A 22072-nucleotide genomic window follows, 5' to 3' on the forward strand; every position below is an offset into this window, starting at 1 on the left:
TCTATCGCCTCAGTGTTCCAGTCACTACACATAACAATGATGTAGTCGAAGTTTACCAGAAAAATAAATATATTTTCGAGCCAGTCCATGAATGTATTTAAACCGATACCAGGATACCAATTTTATAGTCCACTATTGTTATGGCCGATATTTCAATGTTAATCTCGTAACAAACATAATTTACATTAATTACTGTGAAATTATACCAATTCGTACTAAGATACCCGAGGCACCTCTACCATCATGCCTTCTACAATACACTATGTAATTGCTGGAGTAAAAGTATTAATTCTCACCATATCACGCGTTTCTTGAGATACCCACACAGTAGTAAATCGAGTCTGACAGAATTTCTTCCAGCATTTAGATTTTGTCGGTTAAGGATATATAATATGCCATATTATTAACTTATAATATTTAAGTATAAAATTATTGTATTTGCAGTTTTTATAGGCAACTTAAAACATGAGATAGGTTCCGTTTCCCAAACACAGATTTTTACGGTACAGTGGATGCGACACATTTGTAGTTTTATCTAACTTCATCGCACACCTAAAACAATCTAACGATTTCTTTCTATGATCTATAACAAACCTCTTGGCCACAATTCCCTCTTCCCAGGAATCTGGACTAAATAAATCTTCAAACACACCAATTTTGAACGTTTTATAACCATCATATCTAGGTTTCAGTTTATTATATATATATAATCACCTAAATTATAGTAAGATAACTACTCTTCTATTATTTATTTTGTCGTAGTTGGGACACAAAAATCCAGAAACGCCTTCAGGCGACAACTAAATATTTTTAACCCTACGATAAAGACCTATAGGAAGGAGTTTCAAATGGTAGGCCAGTAAACGCAGCGTCTACCTAGTGCACCTTATAACTTCCCGTTGGTAACGGAAGAAGCAGTAGGGAAACGATGAATTTCTACTTGCTGCCGAGTAGATCGGCTTCACCACCCTAGCCTAGTTTTATAGATACATTTTTTAAACCTCTTTAAATAACATATTTATATCAATAATTAGTGTCGTAATACTAGTTTATGCTACACGTTAGATTTGAAAATAACTATGAAAAACACGATTACTTGAGTTGAAATAATTAGAAACTGAATTTTGTGCGAAAAGAGTGATTTATTATTACATGAATTATTATTATTCAAATGTTTTGCAATAAAATATTGTAAATATTGTGATTGTAGCATTTTAAAGAGATCAAATGTTTGACTCCTTAAAAATGATAAATATTAAGTAAAAGTAAGTAAGCTGCTTGCATTAAGAGAACAGTGAACTTATCAATGCCTTTCAGTTGAGTGAACTAAAATTTGCCAGTACGTATTTGGGATGGATAAGAATAATTATAGTAATATTTTGTTATTGCGTGACCAATGTTGCATATTAGATTGCGTGCGTCATGTACTGTATATTTACTACATATTATTTAACTAACATTAATACATTCTACTACATTAATACAATTACAATCGTTTAACAGAACAGGAGTTGTTCTTTTTAACACTCAATAATTTTCATCCTAGTGACCCAGAATGAACTGCCCAGGAGGAGTTTTAATAGAAATTTGAATTATTCAAGACCATTGAGACTATTAATGGACACATGAGGTCTATTTATTGGTTTCATACATCGTTCTGTGTTGATCAGTTTCAAAGCTCTGACAGGTTTCTTTTGGACTCTAAAATACTTTATCATATACCTATTTGGAACAAATATTCCATAATTAACTAAACGAGCTATAATACATATGTGGATATCTGACCGATGAAGGTACTTTTAATATATATATATATATATATATATATATATATATATATATATATATATATATATATGATACAACCATTTTTTCAAGAAAAAGTTAACGCATAACATGCCTGGAGCAAATTTTGAGCCTTTGTACCTTGTTTTCAAATTTGAATTTGAAAAATATTTCATGTGTTCTTTCAAATCGAAGCATGTATGACAGTAAATTGTTTAAATTAAAGATCATAAAATAGCTGTGGTGGGAAGAGTTTATTTAAAGTGATAGTTGAGTTAAGTTATTCTATTTCACCTCCCGCTATTGCAACGTCTGAAGTCTGATGCTGTCACAGACTCAACTCCTGGAATCTGGAGTCAACGTCCGTCTTTCGAGATCGAAAAAAATCCACGACGAAGAAGCTCATAACGAACTGTTGGCATCGTTTCGACAACAGAGACTCCTATATTACAAAATCAAGTGCAATCTAGATGAATAAGCAGTCTGATTATCTCATTGGGTGCACTACGACGTTTTAGACACGAGGATTTCATAGTCCTAACTTTTCCTCTAATAAGCCGTTTCATTTCTTTTCTTCCTGAATGCGGTGGAGTAACCTACATTTCAACACACAACGTAGCTATGGTGAGAAGAGTTGATTCAATATTAATGTTGAGTTTAGCCCCATTTCACCTTAAGTCTGTTACAGCGTCAGATTTCAGACGTCACACAAGCGGTACGTGAAATTGAGCTGGAACATTCGTATTAAATATGTTTTGAAATAGTAGTTCTAAATTTAAAAAAAAACATCAGTAAATTTTATTACTACAAACTTGCTCAAAGAGTCTTCAATAATGTTTTGATTTTTATTTAATGCAGGGAGTCGTGTCATCAGCATATTGCATCACATTTCCAATCTTTTAATTTAATCTCTATAACCTGTTGTCATAAATGAGTAAAAATACTAGGTCTAATACTGATCTCTGAGATACAACTTGTGGTCAACACCCACTGATTAATCCATGTACAATGTACATTCTCTTGAGTACATCCTTGGGCAAGTAAAATTGAAATACAAAATAAACTGCATGAGTCGCGTTGAAGGCTTCCCCTGGCCCTTTTAAATAAACCAAAAATTACATGATTCCTTCTTAAGACATCTTGAAAATCACAATATTTACATGTTTTGGATTCTGCTTTTCTGTGCAGAAGCCGTTCAGATTTTGAGTTGTAACATAATATTAAGGCTTCCTGCATGAAATAATATGAAATGAACGAGTTCATTACAAATACATACGTCTATAACGTTTATCGATCGATACCTGTACTTGATGAGGCGGTCATTTGAGTTGGCAAGTTTACAGGGTAAATTAAGAAGTGAGATGCATCAGATAGTCTAGGAGCCAAGAACCGAATTTGCACTGTATAAGCACACAACCTGCTTTTTCTTGAAATCAATAGAAACACAATAATAGCAATAATCTATTTTGGTTTGAGATTGAAATGGGAGGGTATCGAAAGAGTTGAAAATATATCGTGATAATGTTTTTAATTCACATTTTTTTAACTTGACACATTGCAAAACAACCGTTAGGCACATAAACAGTTAAATCAGCGTCAGGTAAGTATATACACTGTATAGTGGCGTCTTTCGCTCTCTTTATCTAGCTAGCGATGAGCCGATGACATAAGTAGTTTTATGCACCTAACGGTCGGTTTTAAGTGAATGAAAGTCCCCACAGCTCTACGCATCATAGGGAGTTGAATAATCGAGAGATTAGGACTATCCATTTTGGAAGCTCTTTCAAGATTAAGTAACCGAAAATGTCAAAAGAATTATGGATCAGATACAGATATTCTTAGACAGATTTCCCATAGTGTTAGATCAGATTTATATTTATACCGCGTCACTCATTACATAAGGGTTCTTAAATGCTGGATTTTCTGAAAAACAAGTTTAGTAAGCGGCAATAATAAGCAATACGGGCTGAATTCGAAGTATACTGTATCTTACCAACTTCACGGAAATGTTACCTGGTTCTTTTGGCCGGTGAGTCTAATGGTCTTGTGATCTATTTGTATTCCATGGTCTCTTAAAACTAGGTATTTAGCTTTAGAGATGTAAAATTCTAGATATTTATTTAAACCTTACAAGTAACTATACTAAAGATGGAAGGCATGCCATCGTAAAACATCTGTTCAGCAATACTTCGTAATATCGGTATCGTATGAAGGCCTATTGCATCCATAACTCGATTACGACTTCATCTACCACAGCACGTGATAGGTTACGAAAGCCGTCGGGTGCTTCTCTTCTTACAAAAAGGCAACTCACATTAATTACTATTGATTTTGCAGGAAGGTATTTCAGGTATGCTTTTGAATATGTTACAAGAGAGGGCCACCAGCTTTGCTGAGGAGGCAGTTTCATCGCTGGCTGCTGAGGAATACATGGAACGAGCCATATCTCCATGTGAACACTGTCGTTAACTTTCCATGTACTCTGTGATACTATTCTTAGATTGGCTGCTGAGGAATACATGGAACGAGCCATATCTCCATGTGAACACTGTCGTTAACTTTCCATGTACTCTGTGATACTATTCTTAGATTGGCTGCTGAGGAATACATGGAACGAGCCATATCTCCATGTGAACACTGTCGTTAACTTTCCATGTACTCTGTGATACTATTCTTAGATTGGCTGCTGAGGAATACATGGAACGAGCCACATCTCCATGTGAACACTGTCGTTAACTTTCCATGTACTCTGTGATACTATTCTTAGATTGGCTGCTGAGGAATACATGGAACGAGTCACATCTCCATGTGAACACTGTCGTTAACTTTCCATGTACTCTGTGATACTATTCTTAGATTGGCTGCTAATACATGGAACGAGCCATATCTCCATGTGAACACTGTCGTTAACTTTCCATGTACTCTGTGATACTATTCTTAGATTGGCTGCTGAGGAATACATGGAACGAGTCACATCTCCATGTGAACACTGTCGTTAACTTTCCATGTACTCTGTGATACTATTCTTAGATTCGCTGCTGAGGAATACATGGAACGAGCCACATCTCCATGTGAACACTGTCGTTAACTTTCCATGTACTCTGTGATACTATTCTTAGATTGGCTGCTGAGGAATACATGGAACGAGCCACATCTCCATGTGAACACTGTCGTTAACTTGCCATGTACTCTGTGATACTATTCTTAGATTGGCTGCTAATACATAGAACGAGCCACATCTCCATGTAAACACTGTCGTTAACTAGCCATGTACTCTGTGATACTATTCTTAGATTGGCTGCTAATACATGGAACGAGCCATATCTCCATGTGAACACTGTCGTTAACTTGCCATGTACTCTGTGATACTATTCTTAGATTCGCTGCTGAGGAATACATGGAACGAGCCACATCTCCATGTGAACACAGTCGTTAACTTTCCATGTACTCTGTGATACTATTCTTAGATTGGCTGCTAATACATAGAACGAGCCACATCTCCATGTAAACACTGTCGTTAACTAGCCATGTACTCTGTGATACTATTCTTAGATTGGCTGCTAATACATGGAACGAGCCATATCTCCATGTGAACACTGTCGTTAACTTGCCATGTACTCTGTGATACTATTCTTAGATTCGCTGCTGAGGAATACATGGAACGAGCCACATCTCCATGTGAACACAGTCGTTAACTTTCCATGTACTCTGTGATACTATTCTTAGATTGGCTGCTGAGGAATACATGGAACGAGCCATATCTCCATGTGAACACTGTCGTTAACTTGCCATGTACTCTGTGATACTATTCTTAGATTGAAGCTGTCAAATAAAGTATATTCTGCGTCTGATACATTTTGGAAACCCTCAGCTTTGTAAAATAATTTTGTGAAACCAATTTTTGAGAACCCTATTATTTATTACAAATTCTTAAAATGTGTCTCAATATTCATGTACTTCTGTTTTCAACATATTTTACACAATGGCATTACCCTTTTTAACAGTATTATTGGAGTTGTCATGAAATTAAACAAAAAATAATAATGGTTTTATTTAAAATTTACGAGTGTTATTAAAACAGCAGCAGCTTTCTGACCAGTGCTATTTGACATAGGACATTCATTATGTACCTATACAATACTAAACGTTTCATTTGTAGTAAACATATTTTGTTTAAATAATTTGATATGGATTTTTTCACTTATCTGTGCAATCTAATTTGTTCACTTGGCTGAATGGAGGGCTACCACTTAGCTTATGCCTCTGTCTAGATACAAGAGGGGCGTTATATCTCTGGGCGAAACTCTGCAGTTGCTCAATACCAACGCCATTTACTTGAATATTTTATCCTGTTTCCAAACAACAACGCCATTACTTCCAACAATCATAATAAAGCGGAGCATTAGTCTAATTAGCAAACCTCATAAATCCGTATTTTATAAACACAGCGTTCTTACGCGAACTGGTTTAGCACGCGAAGTATTTCAAGTAGTAAGTAGCGTGTAAGTAGAAGGTACACGTATATTTCAAGTTTGTAAAAATTGAAAAGGCTTTAATTTTAAACATCTTTAATATTTTCAAGTTTTGTTCAAAGTGAGTAACACAGTAAAAACAGGCAATCTGTGGTTTTGAGTAGGCCTGGGTCGGGCCTGTACATGTCAGTATACGGGTTTCATTCCACGAGTAACCAGAATGTTAATTTTTGGAAAATACAATCTCCAACCATTGATTGTTAAGGTTTGAGTATCGGTGTTTTCTTTCTGAAAGGTCAAAAGTAAAGATGATAGGAGAGAATTCTATTATTCTAACCTTTCCTTATATCTTTTACAACCTACTTGTGCAGTGCATTTAAAGGTTAGGTTAATGTAGTATGTTTATTATTATACATTATTATACACTTGAGGTTGATACCGGTATTTACTTTTTAGTACTCAACTATGTTTAAAACGCCTTTGTTATTATTATTATAACTAGTTTTACTGGTGCATGACTTAATTCTGGAAAATTTGAGTGCAAGTCTCGTGATATACTTTATTTTATATTTTTGTTTATTTATTTTTACAAGTCAGCAACAAAAGACAAAAACACGTGAAGTTTTTTAATATTATATAATATACATGTTAGAATATAGATACACGTGAGGACAAAGTACATAAAGAGCTAAAAAAAACCAATTCACAAGAATCATGGACATCTAGGAAGAGTGAAGAAATTACAGTACCAGAAGAACCATATCCGAACACAAATGGCAAGATCAAACAAACCATCTATCTCATAAAAATTAGAAAACGAGAGAATATAGACATTTTGAAATGGTGGCATACTTCGACATAACAATTACACAAACACTAAATCGTATAGTCGTACATATAATCGTACGAATGTAACGTATCAAAGCAGTCAGACATCACAGGAAAAAAGCTAAAGTTCAAATATAATCAGTGATGTACACGTATGACATGGCTTACGGGACAAAAACTATCTAACCATCATTATTATTTTTTGACAAATATTACTAATAAATTCTGTTAAAATGCATGGCGAAGATTTAAATTTGACACTGTAATTAATAGTTAATAGTTTAAAGTGAGTAAATGTAAATACAAACATTTTATCGGGGTATAAATTATACTTATTTTCGTTATTATCATTTAGGGTGTGGTGAAAAACAACATTGTTCGTAACTCTTATCTGTGTTTCCTGGCTCTTAATCGCATGTCCATGCTAGGCTGTTGCTTTGGATGGAAACATGATCTCGTACCGAAAATGTCATTTGAGCTAGAAAATATTTTACAACACAACCGATAAATAGTATAAATATAACAATAGTCCCACTTTTTGCAATGTATTTTATTTAGTTTATGATAAACAAAAATGTAATATTTATTAGAATGATTGAATTGAATTAATTTTAATTTACCCACTTGAAATGGTAAATTAATAATTTACTCCGTCGAAAAACAATGGTAAAATTCTTCTATAATAATATTCTAGACCAAGCTGTGTTGTTTGTAATAGGCACTGATTCAGTTTGTATAGGCCTAAATGCGTATTTTTTTTTTTTTTTGTAAAATAATGGAGGTGTAATTGAAATGCGGAAGAGTACTGAGAGTCACGTGACTATGAGGATAGCTGCCGCCTGCGATACAAGGATAATACGGTCCTCGGCAGTGTACAACTACTAAACGTGACACACAATAGCATTGATGCCATTCTGAAACTACTGTTATAGTCATTTGTTTATATTGCACTGTACTCTTGTCGTAAATTACTAGAAATTACCCATCTGCTTCGTGGTTTTATAATACAAGTCTTTTGTAACTGATAGATTTTATTTTGATTTATTTATAATGTTTCTGCAAGAACAAATCAAATGTAGAATAGTTAAATAAATGTGGGTGAGAATGTGACATGGGCAGATGCTCTACATTTATATTCTAATTTCAGAAAAACAGGCTTATCTTTTAATTTGTTAGACAAAGGATTACATATTTATTTATTTTAGTACATATATAGTTTATTTGTTTATTGTACCTTTTTGCCAATATTACTCTATACATGTTCAAGAACTTATCCTGTACATATTAGAAGTTTTAGTAATTGTTAATTTATAGTGAATATGCCTTAATTTCTGGAAACAAAAATATTTGTTTGAGATTTTATTAGTTGATTGTTCCAGAAATTCATGGGTGATATTTGTAGTAGTAGCCCCTGTAGAGAGTGTGGCTGCCATCGCTATTTCTTGGAAGGTGAAAAATAGGTTCAGGTAGACATGGTAGAATGTAGCCTTTGCCTTTTCAAAAACTTCCTGAACCAGTTCCAGAAGTTTCACAGAGAGAGTTGCCTAACTTATGACATCTAAATTTGGCATGCCAGTGATGTAAGTTTGAGTTTGTAATTCAGTATACTCACAACCTGATGGTATGAACTGGACACGTATTTTAGCTATTATATCTTTTACATTAGTTATTAAAAGAGTTTCTTAATTATTGTAAAGTAATTTTAGGTATCTAAACTACTATTATAGACTACCAAAATTTCCAACGTTAATCATTGGTGTGCAAATCAAATAAAAACCTATATTAGTGGATTGCAATGCTGTAAATCCGAGCTCAAATGGAAAATAAAGCCAGAAATTGGCAAAATTGCTTAGTAGTTTATAAAACAGCTGATTACCACACCACTTATGTGTTCTTCAGGCAGAAATTTTCAGTCCACTAACCACCTTATCTGATTGGTTATGATTATAACATCCACAACCAACAGGGGCTTATTACTTTATGATGGTTTATACATAGTTTTGATATTCAAAATATGTAAAGATATATGCACTCTGGTGGATAGTTTTTGCATTTGACAGTTGTCAAAAATCATAAAACAGCTTCTTGGTAAATTTTGATTCTTAACAAGAACATGTCAATTGTTATTGGATAAAAATTGTTTAATGTACAGATATGAAAAGTAGTGAAAAGGTTCACAAGTAAGAACTACACTTTTATCATTATTTAAGAATCACATTTTACCAAAATTGTAACATCCATTTATGCTCTATGGTGGATATTAATTAATTTGTTCACAAAAATTGGAATTTAACCTTTAATAATTAAAAAAAAAAAAAAAACTATCGTTATGAAGCTTTGGTAAACAAAATTCGTGATTATATGGATGGAGGTTTATTAAAATAACTATTATGACACTTCATGAGGAAATTTAGGTTTTGCTGCCATAATTTTTAGTAAACAATGTAAAATTTATTATATTTCTGTTAAATGCTCTGAAGATATGAGTTACTTTTTCATAAAATTTAATCAAAATTGGATCATCCATTTGGTCTAATGATTATAAAAAGTTAGATACTAACAAACAGTACCCATCATTATCCATAGCTGCAATCCAAGGAAAAGGAGCAATATTGGATGCAACTTCAAATTTGCAAAGCAACAAAGATCATATTAATTAAGTTCCTAGTAAATTTGAGGATATTCTCTATCTTCTTCCCTGTCCGCTAAATATCTATATATACATTTTACCCTAAATGGTTCAGCATCTAACAGTAAAAATTTGAAAATACTGTTTGCAAGAAAATTACGATTCCATTACAACTGAGACTGGATGTGTTCACTTGCCTATAATTGCATATAATATGACCACACCCCTAGTTCATGCATACAGGGCCAAATGTGCACTTCTAGTTTACTTGCTGACACATACTTCCAATTCAAATACAACCATCAATGTGTTGTCAAAAATTCAAAATTCAAGTTTACTGCTATCATAATATGCTCTCCTATAATATGTCAATTAAAAACAGAAAAAGTGAAAAACAGAATAAAATAAATTAGTTTTATGAAATGTGTTGTTTACAAATAATATGAAAAATATGTCTTTTTGGTTTATAAACTGTCTGTTTCAATGTTTTCTATCACTATTTTCAAGAGCACAATTAAAAAGCATGCCAGCCACTCACAACGTTGTAGAGTTCATTTTCAGTTAACTCTGTGTAACATAATGTGCGTTCTGGATTCCCTAACACAAAGTCAGGAGTAATGCACTTTGTCATCACAATCCCAGGAAATAGAGAAATCTCGCAAATTTAAAGATCAAATTGGATGACCAACACAAGATTGTAAGAGGAAACCAATGTATATGACATTTTATAGTATTGTAATTACAGTAGTAAGTAAATCATGTAAATTAAAATTTATAGTCAAATCTAAAAGTTGTAGATAGAAAAGTGGAGGTATTAAGAAAGCTTTATATTAATTCTAATAAGAGTATGATATGTATGAATTTGTAATCAAGAAGAAAAAAATAAAACTCTACTGAAGAAAGGCTTGAAGAAGAACTAAAAAAGAACATTTAAATCCTCTAAAAGAATAGGAGACAGCGCATCACATATATGAGAAAAACCAATAATTTAAACACTTGGCAAATAATAACAGTAAATAAACAAACTAAGAACTGTCAGGATAAGGGCAAACACGCATTGTAAGACAAACTATTACATTCAAAATGTTTGCCAACTTTTCATCAAAACCACCAACTTCATCAAAAGATATTAATAGAGTAACTGCCACGCAACACAAAATCTCAAACAGAATACTCAAAATATCCACTACACAAATACTGTGATGTATACAACATGGCCATACCCCGAAAAATTGTTTGGCGAGGGATGTAACCTTGATGTTACAAAACTCCAGCATTATTAACTGCATTTTGAGAGGGGGAGTTTCAACCCTTAACTCCCACCCAGCTGACTATGGCCTTGGTGCACATCAATTAACTGTCCCTTTGCAAATGCAATAAGCATAGTAGCTTTCTCACAAGGAGTTGATTTTTTAACAACATCAACATGTCGTTCCATTATTGCAGATTGTATTAGCTCCTTTATAGGCTAAATCTTTATACTTCAAAAGAAAACTCTTTAACAGTTCATAAACGATAAAATCTGTACCGTATATAACTCTTTAAGAGAATGATATTTTAATGTTGCATTTCTTATACTAAAATAAGACACTGTGTTCATTTGTTTGTATCAGAAAAATCAAAATGACAGTCAAGATATAATAAGTCTTGGGAGAGTGAGATTGATATACTTGGCCTGAAATGGAGGCAGAGGTTTTTTGGTGTACTGGTTTGTACATATTCAATTTTGATTAAGATTAAGATTACTTCTAGGCAAGGTTTTAAATAACGTAAACACAATATTAGTATGACTTAGACATAATTTGTATTCTTCATAAATTAATACTTATCTCATTGTATAATGTAATGACACTAAATAAGTCTTCATATGTTTGATTTTTGATAATCTTACTTATAACACTAATAACAATAATACTTCAAAAAGTAGTCTTTTGTTTTCTTCAATATTTAATACATAACATCTAATAAAGAAACCTAGATTCTCTAATTTTGTCTAACTGAATAATACTTATTACTTTGTCAATTTTGTTTGTAATTATCATGATTAAAATGTATAAAACTGAATGGTTAGTAAATAAAATGCTATCTAAAGTATAGATCTGCAGTTTATTAGATGACGAAGGTAAAATATAAGATTTTAGTTGTTCACATAAAGTTTAAAAATTAAAAGAATATTAAGAATTAATATGAATATACCAAAATGAGTTAACTTTTTGTGCTGCAGTCAGCTTAAAAATAGTTAATATGAGTATTACAAACAAGCATCACAGGTAGAGCTAACTGTAGATTTTTTCAGTTCTGTGTGTAACCTTTTGATAATGGAAGAAGAATGGGACAATCTCCAATCAGCAACTATTATTCTTCCATAAATTAAGTCCCTTAATGGTCACTAAACTTTCAATATTACGTTTATTTCAATCTTTCCTTTATTTGGAAACTATTTGCTCAATTGTGTGATTGATTGTATGTTTCCTTGAACTTATTGTTTTGTTTATTTTTTGTTTTCTTAATCTTTAACATATTTTTGTTTTATTAAGTGCTTAACATATTAAAAAATATATTTATAAAACATTTTATCATTAAACATAGTAGAGGTATATATGGCAATAACTCCATTAGAGACGATAAAAATATTCTTGCTAAAAAAGGCTTGTTAAGGTAGAAAAGTAAAAAATGCAACTTTATTTGATATTGAAATGAAAGTATGAACAATATCAGTAAACTATATAAGTATGTATAAATAATATCAAACAAACATTAGTATATGGTAATTGGGTGTGTTTTTATAGTTTGTTCATGTGTTAACTAAAAGCGTTTTGTTATGTGGTTCTTTACTACAATAATATTTTCAATTATTTTCTCTATTTTTTTAATACTTTTTTACTGCAATAAACAGTATTTTTAATTTATTAATTTCAAAAATATTTTAATACAAAGTAATATTTTTTTAACTAAATTATGAGTTTGAGTTTTTAATAAAAATAAAAAAACTGAATTTGTCATTTGCCAAAATAACTGGATTATATTATTTCTATTTAAAGTAGTAAATGATTAATATTGTCCTAATTTTAATCATTGAAATTCTTCCTTAATACTGAACAAGTGGCTATCATCGTTTTAACCCTATAAGAACAATGGTAAACCTCAAGTACTTTTACGCCATTATTTATCATAGTAGAATTATGTGAGATTTCTCATTAAAAATATATAACTGTTACTAACTTATATTGTAACTATTACATTCAAAATGTGTTTTTAGTGTCCTTGTATTGAGGAAAAATTTTTTAAATTTTTTAGTACCTTACGGTAAAAATACTCATAAACTACTCAACTCTGTTAAATGAGACATGTGCCATAAATCTGCATCTAAAAATAAATGTACAAAAGTAATTGAGGTTTAATATAGTTCTTATGGGTAAAATTTAAGATGGTTTCAATACAACCAGAAAGGAAGCAATCAATAATTTCTGTGCATGAGTTCCTGGACATGAATTTTTTACTTTGTATACAAAATGTCAGTCTTCTAAGAATGACATAACCTGTGTAACTCGCATTACCATAGTTTTTTACATAATTATGAATTGCAACAGAAAGTTTTGAGAACTGATATCAGAGGTCTTTTTTACAAAACATAACTAGTTGACACCTGACAAAGGAGCAAATAGGTACAAGTTCTCAACGCTGTGGCCAGGAGCCAAGAGCCAATGTGCACTGTATAAGCTTGCAACATGGTTTTCTTAGAATTCTATAGGGGGATTTTCCTTAGTAAAATAACCGATTGTCAGCCATGCTAATTTTGAAGGATTTCGAAATGGGAAGTTATCAATAGGGTTAAAAATGGGAAATGATAATTTTTCTCGGATTATATATTTTTAGCTTGATACACTTAGAACCAACTGTCAGCCACATAAATAAATGCTAAATCAATCTCAGATAACCACATACAAATGGACTTTTTGGCTGACAGTGATATCTTTCCACCTCTTTATCTGTTGACTGATGGTCATATAATTTATTTTATTTGTCTAACACTTGGTTTTAAGTATATGAGGCTAAAAGTACATGATCTAAGCAAACATTTATTGTTTGGTATGTTCAACCTTCTGATAATGTTCCATTTTGGTCTCAACCAAAAAAGATGAATTTCTTTCTTAGGAGAAATGCCTCTATCTATCACAAGAAAAATCAGTTTGTGTGTTTATACAATGTAGACAGGTCTCAGCCCCCAGTCTATGTGTCTCTAGTGCTGCAACACATAATGCTAATTTTGCTATCCACAATTCTGTTATCCTCTCAAATCCATCGTCCATAAAAAACTTTAAATAATGAACTAGTTTTAGTTATAACATTACTCCTCATTAAAATACAATAGAAATGTAGAGAGACATGTCTTAACATTTCATTTTGATTGCTAAGTCTTTAAACAGACTTTTTGTTCTCGACATGTGTGTAGAAAATATTAAAACATCTCCTACATGATATTACCAAGAAAATTACTAACAGCACATTGATACAATAAAACACATAAAATAATAAATATAATACAATAATAACACAATGATCGATCAATGTTATTTGTAACTCAAAACGAAGTACTCATGGTGGATCGAGTATATCGCTTCATTGAGCATGAAAAATAAGGTACTCATTAACTGCACTATGTGACACTAGATGGTGTCAGCATATCCTGAACAGTATTGTGACCAGTAGCAGCAGTAAGATGGTCGTGGGGGGAAAGCTCGTGTTGGCACCACTGCGCGGCTGTCTCACCTGACCATCTGACTGAGTGCGGTTCCCGTCTCGCTCCACGTTAGAAGGATCATCTAAAGGAGTCATGGAAGCAAACTCAGGTTAACGTTTCAAACCAGCTGTATTCAATTCACTTCGGACAGTGGTTTGTTCTTATCACTGATTAACAGATGTATTCGGTACATGATTTGCACATACAAAAAGTACAGAAAATATGCAGAATACAAATTAGACAACTATAAATATAAAACTATTTTAATAAACACTTTTTGAATCTTTTGTTCAATGCCTGTATTATAATTTAGTAAGTTGTAGAGTAAAGGTTAAGTATAAACTATCAATTGAAGAAACGACTTCAATATAAAAAGTATTACATATTTTAAAATCATAATTAAAAACCAAGCATATGTGGGTGTTTAACATTATTTACACATTTGACTTCAGTTATAAAGTATGAATACCGTAATGTTATTTTAAATATATTTTTAAACTGTAACTATCACAATATACTCCATATTAAATTAAAATCAAAATATGAAAACTTATCGCTTAACTAGGGGTAAATAACTTACAAAGTTTTACTAATTACTAACCTATATTATCAGTATCTATATACAATAATCACAATATTGGGATTTACAAACATCAATGGAACTAAGTTGTGCGCTTATTTCCTTCAAGGCACTTTAACAGCTGAATCCTGTTCTAGTTTATTGTTCTATGTACCATTTTGCATTAAAATAATTTACATTGTTTCAATCTACATTATACAATAAATAAATAAATTAATATATCTAAAAATAGTGTTTTGTTTTATTTTTATTTTATTAAATTAAGAAAGGAGATTGATGCATACAGTGTCACTGTACAGTACGATCTAGTAAATTTGAAGGAATGATATGCAATATAAATTCAATAACAATGAGTAAAAACTATTCAGTTCCAAAAATAGTTTACTTGAATGCAAAATGGACAAAAAACCTTTACCTAAATGCTAACTGTAACAATATTTTCTTAGTTGAAAGACATATTTATACACAAGTCATCATTCAGTAGCGAGACTGTCAGGTCGGTCGTTACGGTCTAGCCAGCTGATGTCAGGGGTCGGGAGTGCTGCAGTGCTAGAGACGCTCTTCGGAGTCGAAGTCTACTGCAAACAGTTAGCGGTGAGACGAGGGGCAGATGGTGGCAGACCAGACTATGTACATATATACAGCAACACTAGCTGCGGCGCGCTACAACACCCAGACACAAGTCACCACCACTGCGACTTCCCTTGCACATCGCTTACACTTTATTTTTGTTTGCTTTAAGAACATTTTAATAGAGAGAATAAATGCATCGAAGGTTATACAAATAACGTACTGAAGTAACTGGAAAGTGAAGAAGCCACCGTAACCAGAATAACATTTTTTAAATAAAAAATAGAACAGTCAGTAGGTCAATAGATAGACCCTTCAACAATAGATCTATACTATAAAGGTAGATTATAAATATAATAAGCAATGTGCAAGTGAAAAATCTATACTATCACAAGCCACTACATAAAATTTTGTGAGCAAGCACTAAAGTTATTAACAAACTTATTCATCAAAAATGCTAAAGTAAGCACAGTGTTAGTAAAAAATCCTTATTGCTTTAATAACAATCAAGTAACAAGCAAAATATGTTAGTAGCTAATAAACTCTTATTAAATACACAATTTTACAAAGGTAACAGTTTACAAGGTCTACATGTTTCAGACAGCATTAGTACATAATATAACAAGTTATTCTGCACTTTCTTACTCGAGGGTCATACTGACCCATTGTCAATGTTAATTGTTAGTCATTCATTGTTATACCATCCATTGTAATGAAACTGAAATTCATTATTTTATATTCTGTAGTATGATCATTGTTATTAGCTGTGTGAATAAATAATAAAGTTACATTAAATCACATTAATTGCATATGAACTTGAAACCAATAGGAAGATCTAACCATTTTTATGTGAATTGATTGAGAATATTTGGGGAGAAATTGATACAGACTCAGGTATGCTATTTTTTCCTAACCAGTAAATTTCCGAGGCTTTTTTGAAATGAAAATAATCCAAGTTAACAGGGGAAGCAAAGGTTTCTCCCCAGAAAAGTGTTTTAAAATGTATAAACGATGAAATTTTTATACTGAACTGAATATTTATACTCTGAAACAAATGTTGTTTCTAAATAATAGACCATAGAAAACGCGCTTGAAATTTAATTCACTTACATTAATAATGATACCCAGATGAGCATTGTTGTACTTTTAAATATTGATATGAGTTTAACTTATACTTGTACAAAATGTTTTCACATGAACATAACTTTTCAGTGCAGTGGAAGCTGGCTGAGGAACATTTATGTTTGCTACTCATGTTTAATCATTGAAATAAAAATATGTGTATAAAATAAAGTGAGTAGATAGAAAAATGCTATAGGAGACCTTGTCCCAGAGAAAATCATAGAGCCAAAACTTTCCTTAATTTTACTGAGGGCAAATAGAACATTATGAACACACATAAAGACTAAGTTTGTTACGTTAGTTTTCTAGTACTAGTTTTAGTACAATAGCATCATTATAGATCACTATGAACCAACACTTTGCAGAATTAGCTAATACAATGGCAGTAATATATTATGAGTGTCACAATTGCAATAAAAATAGTTGATTTAACACATACACATCGAATTTTTATTTATTGTGGTAAAATCTTTGTAATTTTCAAGGTGAAGAACACAGCCACATAGATTGTTTCTAGATTCACCCCTGACAAGTTTTCATAATCACTCAGTCAGTATGTTTGCTAATTCTTTCATGCAAGTACTGAACTTTGTTATACAACATGTAAGCAAATAGAAATCACAAAGTATTTTTGGAGGAATTTATTTTTGTGAAGTTCAAGTAGCAAAATATCATTTCATAATAACAATAACTTGCATATTTTGTGACATAAAATACAGAATGCTATTGTTTAAAATATTCATTGTATTCGTTGGGTTTAATTAAAATGGTGTAATAATGATAACAATGTGAAATGGTTTTTTACATCAAATTTTGCAGTTAAATAAAAAACGTGTAGAATTTTCAATAACTTTTAAAAGATAAATGGTTCTTAAAATAAATGTCTCCTCCCTAACCTTACAACACGCTGCAGATGTGTGTTATGTTTGAATACATATTGAAAACTCATAAAATTATCATTTTACTTAAAAAAGATAGAAAGGCTTGTCAGCTCATTACCACTATTATGATCCTCCCCCTAGAGTCTACATTAATAGTCCAATGTGGTTGGAGGGGGAGGGGAGGAAGTATAAAAGTATAGTAGTAACCTTTTGTCTCATCACCCTGTTTTTGGAAGCACTACTGATCAAAAGCACTTTGTGACAGGTACTTTTTGTCCTCAACTACTATTATAATTTCCTTGTTTGCAGGGTGTTTCTTAAACATATTATTATCGTGTACTTAACATGTAGATAAACTAACTAACATGATGTATTAAATTAAAAACCAAGTATTTGTGTTTGTAAGTAACTACAGATTCTACTTAAAAAAAGTTTGAACATAATATAATATGGATGAATATATGGTAATATAAAGGTTGAATATAATATGAATATATTCAAACTAAAGTAGCTATGATTTTCTATTACAGCTTAAATAAAGTGAAAAAGAGCACCTATATTCTTGTCATTAGTTAATCTTTTGTAAATAAACCTTTATTTAGTTTCTTTGCATTTTAATGTAAATTTATATCATTATTTATTTTGGATCCAATAAAAAACACATAAACAACATGCATTACACTGTATTATATGGAAATATTAATAATATGTTCTGAGATTTATCATTATTAAAGAAATTATATTTAAACTAAAGTTTTTTTATTTTCATTGACTATTTCACTATTATTGTGTTTTTACATTGACAATACATATAAATAAAATATGAAAGAAAATACAGTAAGAAAATGTACTATAATGCTGTGCTTACATTACTAAAACTTGTGATGTACATGATTGTACAGATTCAAATTGTTACATAATAGCCTTCTTTATCAGTACAAAAATTAAACAAACATACGTGGATTCTCCATGCATTACCTACAAACAGAAACAGTACAGCCAAACGCATGTGCAACATGCAGCAGAAAGTGTGCATTTTATATGCATTTAGGGAAAAACAATATTTATTGTAATTTTTATGATCATGATTAAGTATAATACACTATAAAAATCAATCAAACTCACAAACAAGGTTCAATATATTTTTAGTATATTTAGTTATTTTACAACAATATAGTATGAATATTGTTTATTTAAATGGTAAAATTTAATTTAGCCTATGTATTTACAACTATCCATACATTTTTCACAAATTTAAAAGACTAGAAAGTTTAATTGAATACTTAAAATTATGATTTTTTTGTATGTGCAAAACGTAGAATATCAGATTTGAAGTAAACAAAAGTGAATAACAAAATCTACAAGCCAGTGATTGAATACACAGAACAAACCATAATCCTGGACCAAACATATCAAACAATATAAAATAGAGGAACATGCAAAAATATTTGAGGATTAACTCTAATAATATGATCATGCACTTATAATTTGAACATAAATTTTCTTTTTCATCATTAGGTATTGAGAGAATTTATGTAAATTAATAGTGTACAGACCCAAAATGTAGCAAAATTGTATTCAAGCTTTAGTGATTTTCTAATAATTTGTAAATGCTAGAATAATCAAGTATGATTCTACTACTCCATACATAAACATAAAATGCAAATAAAGTTATAGAAGAAAATAGTTACCATCACTTTCAAAGACAGACAATATGGAAATTATAACAACAAACCCAAAAGATCCAAAACCCAATTTAAAATGTCATGCATATATTTAATTTACATGCAATTTATGAGGTAAAACTATTTATTACTGTATCCTGAAAACATGCAAGGAACTAATAACAGTCAATTTATTTCATAACTAAATTTAATATTAGGGTAAACAATGTAAATCAATACAGTTATATATATTATATAGTCATAGATTTTCTTTCAAAAATTATATTGTTAAATACTGTTTGTAGATAGAACATATTACTGTAAAATATAACAATAATGGAAAATTTAAAATTTACCTGTATTGAACTCTAAAAATTTGCTTTTTCTATTAATAACAAGTTTTAAGCTAAGAAACAGGACCATGGTCAGACTAGAACACAGTAAACTCCGACTCATCAATAACCTTATTTGAGGAACTGGGTACCAAAACAAAAATAAGAATAAGTATCTTAAAAACAATTCAAGGTTATAATATTCTTTCTGAATATATTCATTTACTTTAATTAAAGCAATACAAAAATTTTAGAAATACAGTACTCGTATAATAATTTAGAAAGATTTTTAGAAATCTATTTTACTATATGTGTTTTATTCTATTTACTCGTATTTCAAAAAAATAAAATCATTCACCATACTAGTAATAAAGTATCACAAATGCCCCTTGTAACAAACTATTGTAATAAATTGGACTGCTATCTCTGGTTCAAGAAATTTCATAAATAGCTTTTTTCATGTTTTAAATTCAGACAACGATTTTTAAATAGAGAAGAATTATTACTCTATATGCACATTCTACAAACTGTTATTGTGTACAATAATTCTACATCTTATTAGTTCTAGCCAGTTTAGCTTAGTTTATTTCATTTTGAAAATTGTCATATGAAACTGATAATTTTGTTTCACGTAAATAATAGTGAACTAATATTACAATTTAGTTTTTGGAAATTTGTATAAAATATAACCATTTGTAATTTTAACACATATTAATTTTCAAACATACAAATCTGCTTTAAAATGCTCAGCAGATATTGATGTAAATCTTTAAAATTTAAATAAGAATCTCAATAGGTGATATTTAATTTTATTCCTATGAAGTATTTTTGAATTTTGTCTTCTAACATGGGTAACATTAATATTGCTTAGGCCTATTTCCAATATTGTATGAATATACTATTGAAAAATAGTAATTTAAATTGATTCCTATAATAAGTAGAAAGAAAAGCAATCAAAAGATGATAGCGGTTTTAAATATTGAAGTAGTCGTTGAGCAAAGAGTCAGGGCCCCTTTGACTGATAAATTATGCAACACCTTTTCTATTTGGTCTCATTTTAACCCTCTTACACTCACCCCTTTTAGTTTAGGATATCATATCGTATGCGATGATTTTATACTGAATTGTCAAATGCAAAGAATTTGTACAGCATTGCTTGTACCATATAAGATACTTTTGGTAAAGTATTTTCTACTTTTATGGCAAGAATAATAAATATACATTCAAACTCAAACATATCAAATTAATGTGTTATGTTGGAGACATTTTCAAATTCTAATTAAAATATCAAAGGCAATAACAATATTTTTTAGAATATTACTTTATTCTAAAATATTGGTGTGAGATATTTAGAAGGATAGCTACATGTTTGAATGATATTGTATTTAAATATTCTAATTCATTTAACATTTTATAACATAATTAATAATATATAATACAAAAATCTTGTTTTTATTTAAGTACATTTTAATGCTGAGGACATCATATTATGAGCAATTAGGAGATGATTTTTAAGGCCCTATTTAAAGGCAATGTTTTCTTAGAAAGAACCATTAGTTGATAGCTTAGTGATCAGGGAAGGTAAGAGGAACCTACATTTTAACATTGGTTCTGACAATACCACCTAGTATTGTATTGTTTAATTCTCAAATATAATCCTGTATGATATCTTCTGTTGATCAACCTGAAGTATCAGACTTCTCTAGTAGTGTCCATGTTGACTGGATAGATATTTTACATTTTAATTGTTATTGGTTAATAAAGCCCAAACTACTTCAAGCAAAACATCAAAACCTTTATGTACAAATTAGAAACTCCTCTTCCACTTCTATTTGGTAACCAAGCTGTAATTTAATGTTCCATGAATATTTTCTTAGTTATATACTTTAATGTATAATTGTATGGTGTCAGCTCTTCCATTTCTGTTATTTATGTTAAAACCTACCAACTTAAAGCTTGGAATGATTACTGTTACTTCAATTTAATTTTGTTTAAACATATTTCAATAATAGGATAATTATAAAAATTATTTTAAAATTCAATTCAAAAATTAATTAAGATCTCAATTAATTAGAACAAGCTTATCTCTGATAGTATGGAAATGAAGTCTGAGTATCAAGCACCTAGAGTGAGGATTTTATCAAACATTCCTCATGTGGTTATATTGGAACTAGTTTATACAATTTTGAACGACAATCCAGACGCCTTCTTAAACAGTTCGTTACAGTGTCAAATGATTTTCAATCAGAGCTGTACCTGAATCATCTCAATAATACCTGAAGTTAACCAACATTTTCAAAATGCCTTTGCAAATCATAGATTCTTTTTGAAGAAGCAATTGAAATAATTATATTGTACATGGAACTAACTAAACACAACACACATATCGCAATTAACAATATATACATTTATACAAATGGCTCAAGCAGAAGTGGAGAGCAGTTAAAAACCAAAGGATTGTAAAAATG

At 30.7% G+C, this 22072-nt stretch overlaps 1 protein-coding gene across 7 annotated transcripts in view; it reads right to left on the minus strand.

Moving 5' to 3' along the window:
* Positions 1 to 11495: 11495 nt before the first annotated feature.
* The window catches only part of LOC124359559 (matrix metalloproteinase-24), a 42282-nt gene continuing 31705 nt past the window's right edge, over positions 11496 to 22072 (minus strand). For 2 of the 7 annotated variants that reach the window (XM_046812409.1, XM_046812406.1), the window contains exon 10: positions 11496 to 14537. In XM_046812409.1, coding sequence (XP_046668365.1) covers positions 14392 to 14537 — 146 coding nt within the window. In that variant the 3' untranslated portion in view covers positions 11496 to 14391. Of the gene's footprint in view, positions 14538 to 14565; positions 15699 to 22072 lie in introns of those variants that run through there. The other 5 variants (XM_046812411.1, XM_046812408.1, XM_046812412.1 and 2 more) reach the window with 3 other exon arrangements.

Source organism: Homalodisca vitripennis, chromosome 4, assembly GCF_021130785.1.
Source record: "Homalodisca vitripennis isolate AUS2020 chromosome 4, UT_GWSS_2.1, whole genome shotgun sequence".
Classification (NCBI taxonomy): Eukaryota; Metazoa; Arthropoda; class Insecta; order Hemiptera; family Cicadellidae; genus Homalodisca; species Homalodisca vitripennis.